Raw genomic sequence first — 12,877 nt, forward strand, 5'->3', positions numbered from 1 at the left:
ACTACAAAATAAATATCATAAACTTATAAGTTAAACCAATAAATTATCAAAGTATAAACAAATTATTATCAAACCATAACCAAACAAACACTTACCAAACCACAAACTACCAAAATATCAAAATAACACTTATGAAATTATAATCAAACTAACAATTACCAAATTATAGTCAAACTACTAACTACCAAAATATAACTGTAACATTCCGATTCATAGGAATGAGATTTTACGGACTTTTTACAATTAAGAAAGCCTTCTCGACGAGTTTGAGGCCCAAACTTGTCGTGTACAAACTCAAGCAACGTAGATTATCTAGCCTACTCGACGAGTTGAAGCTGGATGTGAAAACCATGATTTTTAGGGTTCACACCCTATTTAAAGGATCTTATGGCTCCTTTGTAGCCTCTCTCATCGCCCCTTACCAAAGAAAAGCCTAAGTACCCTATTGTGTGAGTGTGTGAGCTTGGAAAGTCATTTTTGGTGGTCTTTTGAAAGGACTGTTGAAGATTGAAGAAATTGGAGTGAAAAGGAGGCTCTAGATCCGATATCTACTTCACTTTGGCATTTATATTGAGGTACAAAGCTTTTATGTTGACATCTTATTGCTTAGATCTTCCTTTATGCAAGAATATGGTCATTTCTAGTGCAAAATGGAGTCACTCTCGACTTTGAGCTTGTCCTGAGGACATGGTCTCAGATTTGGACTCCTCTAAGCCCCCATGAACATAAATTTATCGACTTTATCTAGTCTTGGCCCTTCTCCATGCCATAAACCTCTTATTAAGCTTAGTTTTGGTGTTTTAATCCCTTTGACGCCTTGCATGCACGTAAAGTTAGCAACTTTACCTGGTATTTTAGTCCTAAGAGGCTAGATCTGTAGTTTGGAGCCTTGGAGTCGACTGGAAAGGGTTGAACACGTTAAGACAGGAAAACTTGACGAGTTACTTAGACAACTCGACGAGTTGGATGGGGTTTACCCGCCTTCTAGATATTTAGTGAACTCGACGAGTGGGTGAGACGACTCGGTGAGTTGATTAGGGTTTTCTGGTTTTCTGGACACTGAAGAACTTGACAAGTTGCTCTGGTAACTTAGCAAGTTGTCCAGAACCTTTCACGATATTCTGAGATATGAAGGAAGCTAATGAGTTAGGAGGTGTACTCGACGAGTTGTGTCAACATGGACTGTTGACCTTGAATGTTGAATTTGACTGGGGTTGACTAAGTTTGACTTTAGAGGGTATTTTGGTAATTTGGGACTTGATGGAATTTGATCAATGGTGGTTGTATATGTTTGATTTTGGAGCTGTGTTTCGGGAGTTTGATCTTTTCAGTTCAGTTCGACATTGTGAAGTGAGTTCTCCTCACTATACTCAAGGGTCTAAGGCACCAAGGTCGGCCCTTTGGACTATTATCATGGTTGTCTTATGGTTGTGTGTTTTTATGATCTGTTAGATCATTATCCTAGTAGGTAGGATGATCCTAAGATTAGTGATCTGCTAGATCAACTTGACTGTTTATAGACTGTTATGTGCTTACCTGATATATGTGTACATGTTTGATTGGTAGTTGAGGGTATTCCATCGTGAGGATGATTGGACCCCTAATATGTTGTCTCTGTAGACTGTTAGGTGATTATCTGATGTATGTGTACATGTTTGATTGTTAGTTGAGAGTATTCCATCCCGTGGATGATTAGACTTATAGTATGTGGGCATTCCAACCCAATGGTTGTGGGCCGAGAGTATTCCATCTTGATGATGATTGGACTAATAGAATGTGGGCATTCCAACTAGATGGTTGTGGGTCGAGAGTATTCCATCCAAAGAATGATTGGAGTCATAGTATGTGGGCATTCCAACCTAATGGTTGTGGGCCGGGAGTATTCCATACCGAGAATGATTGGACTCATAGTATGTGGGCATTCCAACCCAGTGGTTGAGGGTCAGGCATATTCCAACCCGATGGTTGATTGGACCCATAGTATGTTGGCATTCCAACCTGATGGTTAAGGGCCTGTGGCATTCCAACCCTATGGTTGATTGGACCCATAGTATGATGTTTTTTATTATATGTGTAATGTTGTGTATGGGTATTTAGGGGGTAACTCACTAAGCCTTCGAGCTTACATTTATGGATTATTGTTCAGGTACTTCAGATGATCGTGGGAAGGTGAATGCATGACCATAGACATCCTCACATGTTATGATTTGGATTTCTGGGATACTCCGATGTTTAAACTATTTTGAAAACAATTTTGTATTACATAGCGGTTTTGGATGTTTGAAAAAGTTTTAAATTTTTATGAATTTTACGGATGTTACAATAACTAAACTATAAACTACCAAACTTACAAACTTTCCAATATAATCAACATAAATCAAATCAACATAATCCATCAATCTATATACCTAATGACTTCAATATGGTCACGTCGAGTACGCAAAACTTTTTCAAATGCAGTTTTTTCTTCCGCTAACGTTAAGGCTCTTTCCACATAGGATCCCTAAAATTTGCATTTATTTTAGGGATAGTGACTTAAAAGGGTAACATATTTTTTGATTTGTACACATTTAGTCACTAATTTTTTTTTCCACATTTTCCTATAAACTTGTTGAACTATTTGAAAAACATCCTTATGACCTGTTGTCGGAGGTTTAGCCGATTTCCGGTGTGTTTGACAACTCCGACGAGGCTCCGATTATCTTCTACGACAAGTCTCCGGCGTTCATAATTTTTCGGTGAACTTAAGAACTTGGGTTTATTCTCTCCTGTCTCTTTCTTAGATCTAAAAATAATTCGAACATAAACCCATATGCATGTTTGATTTTCAGACTCAAGAATTTAAACCTAAAAATCAATTCATCTTCATCTTCTTCTTTTTAAACTCAAGAACACACAGAAGAGCTTCTGATGTGTTTTGTTCATCGTGTTCTTCAAATCTTTATCTAATTCATTAGTTGTTCATTGTGTTCTTGAGTTCTTAAGTTTGTGTGTATGTGTGTGTGTGTGTGGTAGATCAGAACACGAAGAATACGAAGAACACAACGAACACGAGAACACAAGAGCTTCATATTTGAGTATGTGTGTGTGTGTTTCAGATCATAACACGAAGAACACAGACCAAGATCTAAACACAAACCCATATCAAAACACGAACACATATCTTCAAGCTCGATTTCTGGGTTTGAAAACCCTAACTCGAGTTCATCTTCAAGCTCGATTTTAGGAAAACCTCTGCATGTGAATGTGTTCATTTTCAAGGATCCCAAAACACAAACAAATCGATTTCTTCTTTGTTCTTAGAGATCATTTGATTTCAGATCTGATATTCGAGCATGAACACATACACACGCTATTGGAGCTCATTTGGTTTTTGGGAACAAGATGAACATGATGAAGACAAACACCTCCTTGAAATCAAAGTACACACCATGTCTGAGGGTTGAAGACAATGAACATCAGATCATTTGGTTTTCGAGCATTAGATCTGTTCGATCATATATGATTTCTTCTTTGCTCGTGGAGATTGTTTGCTTTTCGAGCATCAGATCTGGGTTGAAGACGATGAAAATCAAATCTAGGTTGAAGGTTGAAGACGATGAACTTCAAATCTAGAACAACACTTCGATTTCAAAATCGATGGACCAAACGTCATGTGTGTTCTTAAACTGAAACCCAAAAATCTCAACGCTCAATTTCTTGTATGAACTCCATTTCATACCATCGGAAAATTCATGAAGGTCGGAGTTTTGCCGGAGAAGATGACCGGAGCATCGTGTCGGAGTTGTCAAACACGCCGTAAACCGGCTAAACCTACAATTGAAGGTCATAAGGATACTTTTTGAACCGTTCAACAATTTCAATGAAAAAATATGAACAAAAAAACTTAGTGAATAAATATATACAAATCAATACGTTTAACCTTATTGAGATAATGGATTTCATTTACAAATTAGAAAGGTTCAATACATATCGATTGAAGGCAAACGGGCAACAAGTTGCGCCGCTAGCCCTTTCTGGATGACAAAACCAATTCTTTTGAAAACAACTTTTGTGGATCTAGGAGATATGACATGTTGATTTATTGAGGAGCTGGGCATGCCGCTTTGACCCGTTGGACTCTATTGAGGAGCTCCACCGCCTTTGGTGCGAGAAAACCGAATGTATCGAATGCAAAAGGTACAAACACATTTTGATTTTCTATACATGCATTCTCGTGCTTTACCACTTTGCACACAACGACTTTCAAAGCGGTATGCCCAGCTGTAAAACTCCCGCTCCCCAAACCAACGAGGGAGAGACCCCAGTAAGATCCACGCACGCATACTTCCTCCTATCCATACAAAGACCAAAATGTCAGTCGGTCTAAGTGTGGACCTTCCATCCTGCGGGCTCGTCAAAAAGTTCACCGGCGCTTTTTTCTTCACAGAATTACAAGCACGCCGACAAGCATCAAAGAGAACATCCCGAACCACATCATGTCTGTACTTGAAACCAGGGAGCTCTTTACAATGAACCGTGTGTTCCCCAAAGATGCATTGCCGCCTCAGGGGTTAATAAAAGTGATACTCATCTTTGGTGGCGGCAATTAACCAAAGGGAAGTCGAATTCAAGGGATTCACATAGTCAGTTATCTAAATATCCAAATAGTCAATTATCTATGAAGGAGAAAATATTTTCGGTAACGTTTTTTAGTTTTTACAATTATCAATCTTATTTAAGAATCTAAATAGTCAACACGAGAAATATATAACAGGAAACTGAAATTTTCAATTATCTATGAAGAAAGAAAATGTTTTTGGGTAACGTCTTTTTGTTGTTACAATTACCAATCCCACTTAAGAATCCAAATAGTCAACACTACATATATAGAATATGAAATGATCCAATAGGTACAATTTACGTCTCTGTAGATGCATGGCAGAGTAGCTTTTTTCCGCCTACGTATTTTCTCCCAGAATTCTCCCGCCACTTATGCTCAGATCTGCTTGGCCAGTCGATGGTTGACATCATCATCGTGTAGATGTTTGGCACCAGCTGGACAAGCCGGAGGGACAACTGCACCGACGATTTTTGGTTTAATGTGAGCACACTCAGCGGTGGCAGCTCCTCCTGAGTACGTCAAATTAATATCTGCCAACTCCACGGTGTCACATGGAAACCCTGAGCTGCAAATAAGCCTAATTGCCACCTTAGTAGTTGATGTTCCCTTGATCCTCCTAAAGGTCACATTCGCTAGCTTAACTTTTGATGGAGCTCCTTTCTAATATTCATAAAGAAAGATATATATAATCAACTTTCTATGTGAATAACACTATCGTAAGTATAAGGTATACTTATTTAATACTTACCTTGCAAGCATTCCAAGGGCAATATTCTTGATCGATCAATATGGGAGTTGCCACTTTGTTCATGATGATATCTTCGAAGTGGATGTCAGTGGCGGTGTTTGGTGGAGAAGAAGGCCAGCTCTTGATCCTGACTCCATTGGTAGTGTTCGTGATTGTGCAGTTCTTGACAAAGATTCCTTGTACAGATTCTTCATTTGGGTATTTCCCTAAGCTTCCGACGCTAATACCATGACCTGGTCCGCATGTGACTTTCTCAATATGGACGTTCTTGCTTCCATCTCCAAAGGAAATGCAATCATCACCCGTTTTTATGACTGAGTTTGTGATATTGAGACCGGTTAACCTACCGATGTGAATTCCATCTGTGTTGACACTGTTTCCCGGTGCATCAATGGTAACATGATCAAGTCTGGTATTGTTACAATGCAATACATTCATGTGGAAGTATTTGCTGTTCGCAGATGTTACACCATTAACCACTGAATTTGTAACTTTAGTCAATCTGATATTCTGAGAAACAACAGAGAAAGGTTGGCATGGCTACACAAAGCTCAACAAGTTCAAAATTTTAAAAAGAAAAAGAGAGAACACTTACCACTGGAATTTGACATGTTGCCTTCGAATCATGGCATTTGACAGACTTCCAAGTTTGTTGGCCTTGCCCATCGTAGGTACCACCGGTCATAGTCAACTTATCAACTCCCACGATGCTGATCCAATAGTCATTTTTGAACACTGTTGTATCAGGTGGAGCCTTCAGGGTGGCTCCGGTGGCCTTGATTTCAATCGCAGCCTTGCATGGACCTTTCAAGTCAAGCGGAGGATTTGCCAAATACGTCCCTGCCGGAATCAACACAGAGCTTGGCGCTGTTGCTGCACATGCTTCTTTCCAAGCAGCCATTATCGCCTAATTTCAACCCATCATCAAATATAAACGACCAATAACTTCAAAGATTTGTTAATAAAACATATCACACACAAACCCACATATATAAATATATAAATGTCCGGATGGCTGAGTTTTCTAAAGCGCCTAACTCAAGTTGTAGTTTCTCTAAAAGGTCGTGGGTTCAAATCCCACTACACTTGCCATTCAAAGAAGTATATATATTTTGTGTGTGTAAATATTTACATTTTGTTGCTTAATATTTGTGATTCACCCTATTTGGGTATAACGTTTCGTTTTATTTTCCTTTATGCATCAAATCTTAAAAAGAAAAGACAGTGATTTCGTACATAATCATTTCTAGACCATCTAATGTATAAATTATATATAACTAAAAATTATTATGTACGAATCGCTACCTAAAAAAATGATATAGATAAAAAACATATCCAATTTTTTTTTTCACAATTCATGTAAAAACATGAAACTTTCAAACTACACAAATTAATGCAATATATATATATATATATATATATATATATATATATATATATATATTAAACATTAATTGAAGTGTTAATTTTGAAAAATAATACCATAATTAAATATCATAAATATTAATTATATATAATATAATTTATAATTAATTCATTTTACATTTAATTATTGTAATATTACACATAATTAATGTTTATCACATTTACCTATGGTAATATTTTTATAATTAATGTTTATCACATTTGATCTCTCTCTCTCTCTCCTCTTAACCTGATTCAATCACACAAATATCTCACTTTGATTTCTACTACCAGTGATGTCCACCACCACCATCGTCAACGGTGGCCACCCGACCTCCGATGATTGTCACCACTGTTGCTACTCTGGTACCTATTGTCACCGACAACGTTAAAGCACCACTTGATCTGTAACCTTCGATTCTAACTATCACTACCACCATCGAATCATCATCGCAACTCTCGATGTCGGTCTTTTACACCTTTAGAAATGTGATTTGTGCTTCGTCTTCAACCGTTGTCCTCTGTAATCACTAAAAATGTTGTCATCGTTGCCTCATCATCTTAGCCCAATTTAAAAGTCACCAACCGACATCATCCTCTCAGATGTGAAGCCAAAGACAATGATTTCTCATATCTGGACAAATCTGATGTGTTTGGTGCAATTTTACGTGTTGATCTATTGTGTATAGAGCATTTCATAGTAACCACTAGTGGTTCCACCACTACATCAACTTAATTTTCCTCTACTTTGCTCTGATATAACTGCATCAACTCCACCGACGTTGGCTTCTCTGGAGATTTTGCCTTTGCCATCCTCTACCTCCACTTCATCAAATCTACAAACACATCCATTGCTTTATCTATTTCTTTATGGTGCACTACCATATACGCATCAGATCTCACAAGATCTAATGTGTTTATGCATTTTCAGAACACTACATTCACATGGCTCCTACTACCTACAAACCACCATGTCGCTTTCTTCTAGTACTACTGAAATAGATCTGGAGATCAACGAAGTTCTAAATGCCATATCTGCTTCCTAACACCAAATATGCATTAGATTATATGTATTTGATGGATTTCATGTATGGATTTGGTGTGTGTGGTGCATCTGATGATTGCTAGCAGCAGATCTGAATTTTATAGATAAATCATCAAGTAACATCAGGCATGTCGAGTTTTGTTGATAAACCTTCTAGTTATTTGTTATAATATTTGCATAAAAATGTTATTCACAACTTAAGTTTTATTATTGATATGTTCTAAAGTATATATAAAATGTGTGTATATTAGAATACTTTTAGCACCAAATTGAAACATACTTGGAGACATAAAAATATGGTTCCTTGGGGAACTTAAGTTTAGCGGAGATATGTGTAGAATTCAATTTCTAATTGTAGTAAGGATCTTAGATAAACTTGTGGTATTTGGTGAATTTAAGGTGTTTGGAGATGGACATAACAACAATAAGGAAATGAAAAAGAAACTTGCTTCTTGATTTCATTCTAGAAAATTTAGTATTATGACTTCTTATAGAAAACTCTAAGACATGTTCTTTAGATAGTGAATTACAAAACTAACCCTAAGTCTTTCCAAGGTCCAATTCTGTTTATTTGTTATTCGTAACCTACAAAATACACTTTCACTTAGACCTAAAATCAATCCATATTTTCGTCTAATAGCTCCCCCATAAATCTTTCTCGCCCCACCCACTTTGGAGATACGCTCTATCTTCTCCAACATATGTGGAGAAATCACTTAATGAACCATCAACCTTTTCAATAGACACAAATGATCCATCTAAGAAATTTCCTGATCTGTAACATAGCTCAATATAGTTTAAACTCAAGAACAGTAATCGAGGAATTTAACAATCCTTACATGGATACAACATATTTAAAAATCATAGACAACCCCTCCCGAACCCGAACACTTGAACAATTTTTTGTCCAAAACATCCAACGATATCATGTTCCATTTAGCCTAATAATTTATCGAACATTCGTGAGAGTCCTTAATACTTCATCATTCATTCAGACATATATAAATCAATGCCTACCACCATTTAATGTGCATTATAACCTATTAATACACTCCATGTATCAAATTCCTGATACTTAGGTAACAGACATTTGTTTGGCCACAAGTGAAATGAACAACCAGAATCGAAGATCGGTCCTTTCAAATCTAGAATTAGACACCATGAATACCATATCTTCCTTAATTTGTACCACCATTCTCAAAGTTTAACCATTTTCTCTTCTTCTATAATCACTCATTCTTCTAATGATCAATTTCATCACATTTGTAACAAACATATTCTAGGTTGTGAATTTTACCCTTAGACATTTAACTTTCATTCTCTTTTAAGGAGATCATTTTATCCTTAACTTAGCCATTCAACCAACCCTTACAGATTTAGACTTGATAACACACCATGAAGCTATGATCGTTGAGTCATTATAATGCAAGCTTAATCGAACTGAATCAAATGTTATTATATGTCGGTCAACAAATAATGAATTTATGAAATCCTTACCTAAGCATTATTCAGATCCATCAAGATTAAGTTCAATTCAATATATAAATTGTATTTTAAGATTGAAAACCCATTCATTGTTAGGGAAAACAAATATATCAAATACAAAATGTTATTTGTTAAAGATTTGTCCATATATAATTACTCAAGCCTTTGCCATTAACTTGATACAATCTCCTTATAAAAAAAGTTATAAAGAACTTTGTCTGAAGGAAATAATAATATTGTATAATCGGAATTGTCTTCTTGTTCCTTAAACTATTGTTTATCCATACATTTAGGCGTCTCTACAACAACTGGAAGCCAAAACCTTGTTGTTTCAGTATTCCTTGCATCATGATAGTCCATAGACTAAATTTAAAAACTTATGATCACCATTTAGAGAACATTATTATATGCGACAAAGTTATCCAAGATTTGCCCTACCTTTCACATAACTAAATTCCCGTATAAACCTACTTAAAATGTAGCAACCCTTATTCTTAATCCTTAAGAACACTAATTGGGCATGTTTGATGAATTTTATTGAAGACCTTATGTGTGTGTGCTTTAAAACAACACCACAAAGAATTAAACATGTATTTGTAAAGGGTTAATTATAATATCAGAAACTCAAATAAAGACAATTTTATTGAATTATGATATTTCCTCTCTAAATAACGTAACACACATTTCCTTGTTGTGAAATTTGAATTCTACATATATTTTTTACCCTTCGTCTTGATCGAATACTTTGTACAAACCTAGTTGGATTTTATCAATGGGAAGTGTCTAAAGGTTGAAAATTTTTATTTGAATCATTTGTTTCCTTTCACTAGCGTCAATAGCACAATTGGTCACGATTAAAACCCATAGACATAGGCATTCAGTCATTTTTATTAAATGTAACCTATATTCGCATCGTTTTTGATACCTTGTAGGCATATATAATAAAGTGTTACTAAACATCATGAAAAATCATTATTGATCAAGGAACCTATAGAGAACCATTATTGAACAAGGAACGAATTCAAAGTGTCAAAAATTAAAGCGATCAACGACAAAATGATGGGTCGTAAACTTTTATAATGGAAACGTATTCACCAAATTATACCAAAATTTACTTCCTTTTTTTACTTTAATTTTTAGACCATATTTTTTACCGAAAAAAAAAAACTCGAATATACCATTATTCATGAGTTTTTGTTCTGTTTCAATATATATCTGTATTGATATATAAAAAATAATTTTTTTTTTCAAAAACACTCACTTCATTTGCTTTGTTTTTTGAAATGTCAAGGATTATTTTTTATAAAAAAAAAATAATAAATATATCAAAATTCATATTTTTTTTGTACTTCCTAAACATAAATTTATATTAATGTAAAAAAATCGAAATTTCAGCTAAGATATTCACATTATGGATCTATTCAAATTCACATTGTGAATTCAAGAAATTGATTTGTATGTAGTTCAGATTCACAATATGAATAAATCAATTTGTTGATTTTACAAAATTAATTTATGAGTAATCAAAATATTAAAATATTATAAAATTATATATAAGTATATTTCGATTCATAAATAAATTCTACTAAATTAATTTGTGAATTATCAAAGGCTTGGAATATTAAGTTAGATTCACATTGTGAATGTTAAAATTAAAATATTTACAGTTAATATCAGATTCATAATGTAAATCTGCACATATCAATATGTTTTGTTATTGATGTCGATTTTTATTAATAGATGACAAAGAATTTGAAATTTTTGGTAATTATAGTTTTTTGGGACAAAAATAAACCTAAATATTAGGGAAAAAAAATGAGGTGAGCTTCTTTTTTTTTCGAAAAAATGTTTATTTTTTATATATCAATATTGATCTTTATGAAAAAATAAGGAAAATCGTGAACAATAGTATATTCATTTTTTCCAATAAAAAATGGCCTAAAAATGAAAAAAAAAAAACTTTTTTTTTTTGTAAAATACGGTATATATTTGTCTAATTCACAAATTTACAACCATTCATATGATCGTTTGATCATTATAATTTGTAACGCTCACGATTGGTTTCTTATTATATATATATATATATATATATATATATATATATATATATATATATATATATATATATATATATATATATATATATATATATATATATATATATATATATATATATATATATATATATATATATATATATATATATATATATATATATATGACCTACCAAATTAAAGAAGTATAACCTAAAGATTTAATTACCAAACTAAGCTTCCATTTTTAGTGTTTGTTCTTTATGATAAATGTGATAGACTAGAATGTTGATGTGTAATCTAACACAACTTTCAGGTATACAATCATCATCAAACAACAATAGAAACACAGAAAATTAATTGATGTATATCATTTTTACCGGGCTGTCATCGGTTTTTCCATCTCCCTTGGCACCTTTAGTTTTTATGTTGACAACGGCTGCATGGTTCCGTGCAATAAATTCTATAAACAACAAGCAACATATTGCTCGCCGGAATGAGTTTGGTTTATCCATTTCACAGAAGTCCTTATTATATGCTTGCGTGCTATATATTTTCATATTCTGATAATGAAGTTACATTGACATGGGAGGCGAATATATATATATAAGAGATATGATAGACCTAACTCGAGGTAGAAGGTTTATTTTGGAAACCATTTTTTTCACTATTTTACCGAACATCTTAGGAAACGCGTTTCATATTGTAGTTTGGATCTCCCTTGGGACTTTTTAAGTGCATGAGAGCGAAGTGTAATTGCCACACTTTTATTTGTATATATATCTTTGTTAAGCTTGATCATGAAACTAACAAGCTAACTTAATTGTCTTTAAAGCTTTCTCTTTTAGTTTTCAAATGGTTGGGGGACTTATTTGTTTGTCCGTTCACATCTTTTGATGTTTGGTACACTTCTACTCGTTAAGGGATATTTTTTCTTCTTTTTGTTAGGACCTGGTTATATCAATTAAATAACCCAGTTTTAAAACGGATTTCATTGTCTTCGAGTCCTATGTGAAAAAATAAATAAACCCGGTTACAAAACTGGGTCCTATCAATCTAAAACCAGGACATATAATTAGAGAACACAAAACATGGCTACACAAGGAGATTTGGGCACGGTTCTACCACACAAAACCGGGTCATATAAGGCGAACAGGAACCAATTACAATCCTCAAAACTGGGTCGTATAACTATTATATCTGCATCGTTTCATTCTAATAACCGGGTTATTTAAAGAAAGCTGATTTTATAATACTTTTTTCTTTATGAAAATAACTAGCAAGGTGTACACCCAAAATTATATTATGTTACAACTAACCACCAACATTGATGATACTTACATCCAAAACACATTCAATAAAAAAAGCATGCTCTAATGAAAAAGTTATGTTAATGTAGACATGCTAAATAACCAACTATTACCGATGTAAACATGTTTGCATGTCACAAAAAACTCTTTGATTTAGTCAAATCTAACTACATTAAACTTACATAAAAAGAAATTCAAAAAAGAACGTATCATTGCATCACAGTACGATTGTCCCATGATCAAGTATAA

General features: G+C 34.0%; 1 protein-coding gene across 1 annotated transcript; it reads right to left on the reverse strand.

Annotated features, from left to right (window-relative positions):
* Nucleotides 1-4,766: 4,766 nt before the first annotated feature.
* On the reverse strand, nt 4,767-11,869 carry LOC111902861 (exopolygalacturonase). The gene is made up of 4 exons (XM_023898672.3): nt 11,699-11,869; nt 5,947-6,258; nt 5,352-5,861; nt 4,767-5,263 (listed from the first exon to the last, which is right to left on the reverse strand). Exons 1-4 carry the CDS (start codon nt 11,831-11,833, stop codon nt 4,979-4,981), a joined length of 1,242 nt encoding a protein of 413 aa, XP_023754440.3. The 5' UTR covers nt 11,834-11,869; the 3' UTR covers nt 4,767-4,978.
* Nucleotides 11,870-12,877: the final 1,008 nt, after the last annotated feature.

This window comes from Lactuca sativa, chromosome 7, assembly GCF_002870075.4.
Source record: "Lactuca sativa cultivar Salinas chromosome 7, Lsat_Salinas_v11, whole genome shotgun sequence".
In the NCBI taxonomy this organism is placed as follows: Eukaryota; Viridiplantae; Streptophyta; class Magnoliopsida; order Asterales; family Asteraceae; genus Lactuca; species Lactuca sativa.

Excerpts from the sequence above, each read along its gene's own strand:
- LOC111902861 (XM_023898672.3), bottom strand. The coding sequence starts at position 11,833 with ATGGATAAACCAAACTCATTCCGGCGAGCAATATGTTGCTTGTTGTTT. Across the intron at positions 6,259-11,698 it reads GAAAAACCGATGACAGCCCG|GCGATAATGGCTGCTTGGAA; the intron begins GTAAAAATGATA and ends GGTTGAAATTAG. Across the intron at positions 5,264-5,351 it reads GCCCTTGGAATGCTTGCAAG|AAAGGAGCTCCATCAAAAGT; the intron begins GTAAGTATTAAA and ends TATGAATATTAG.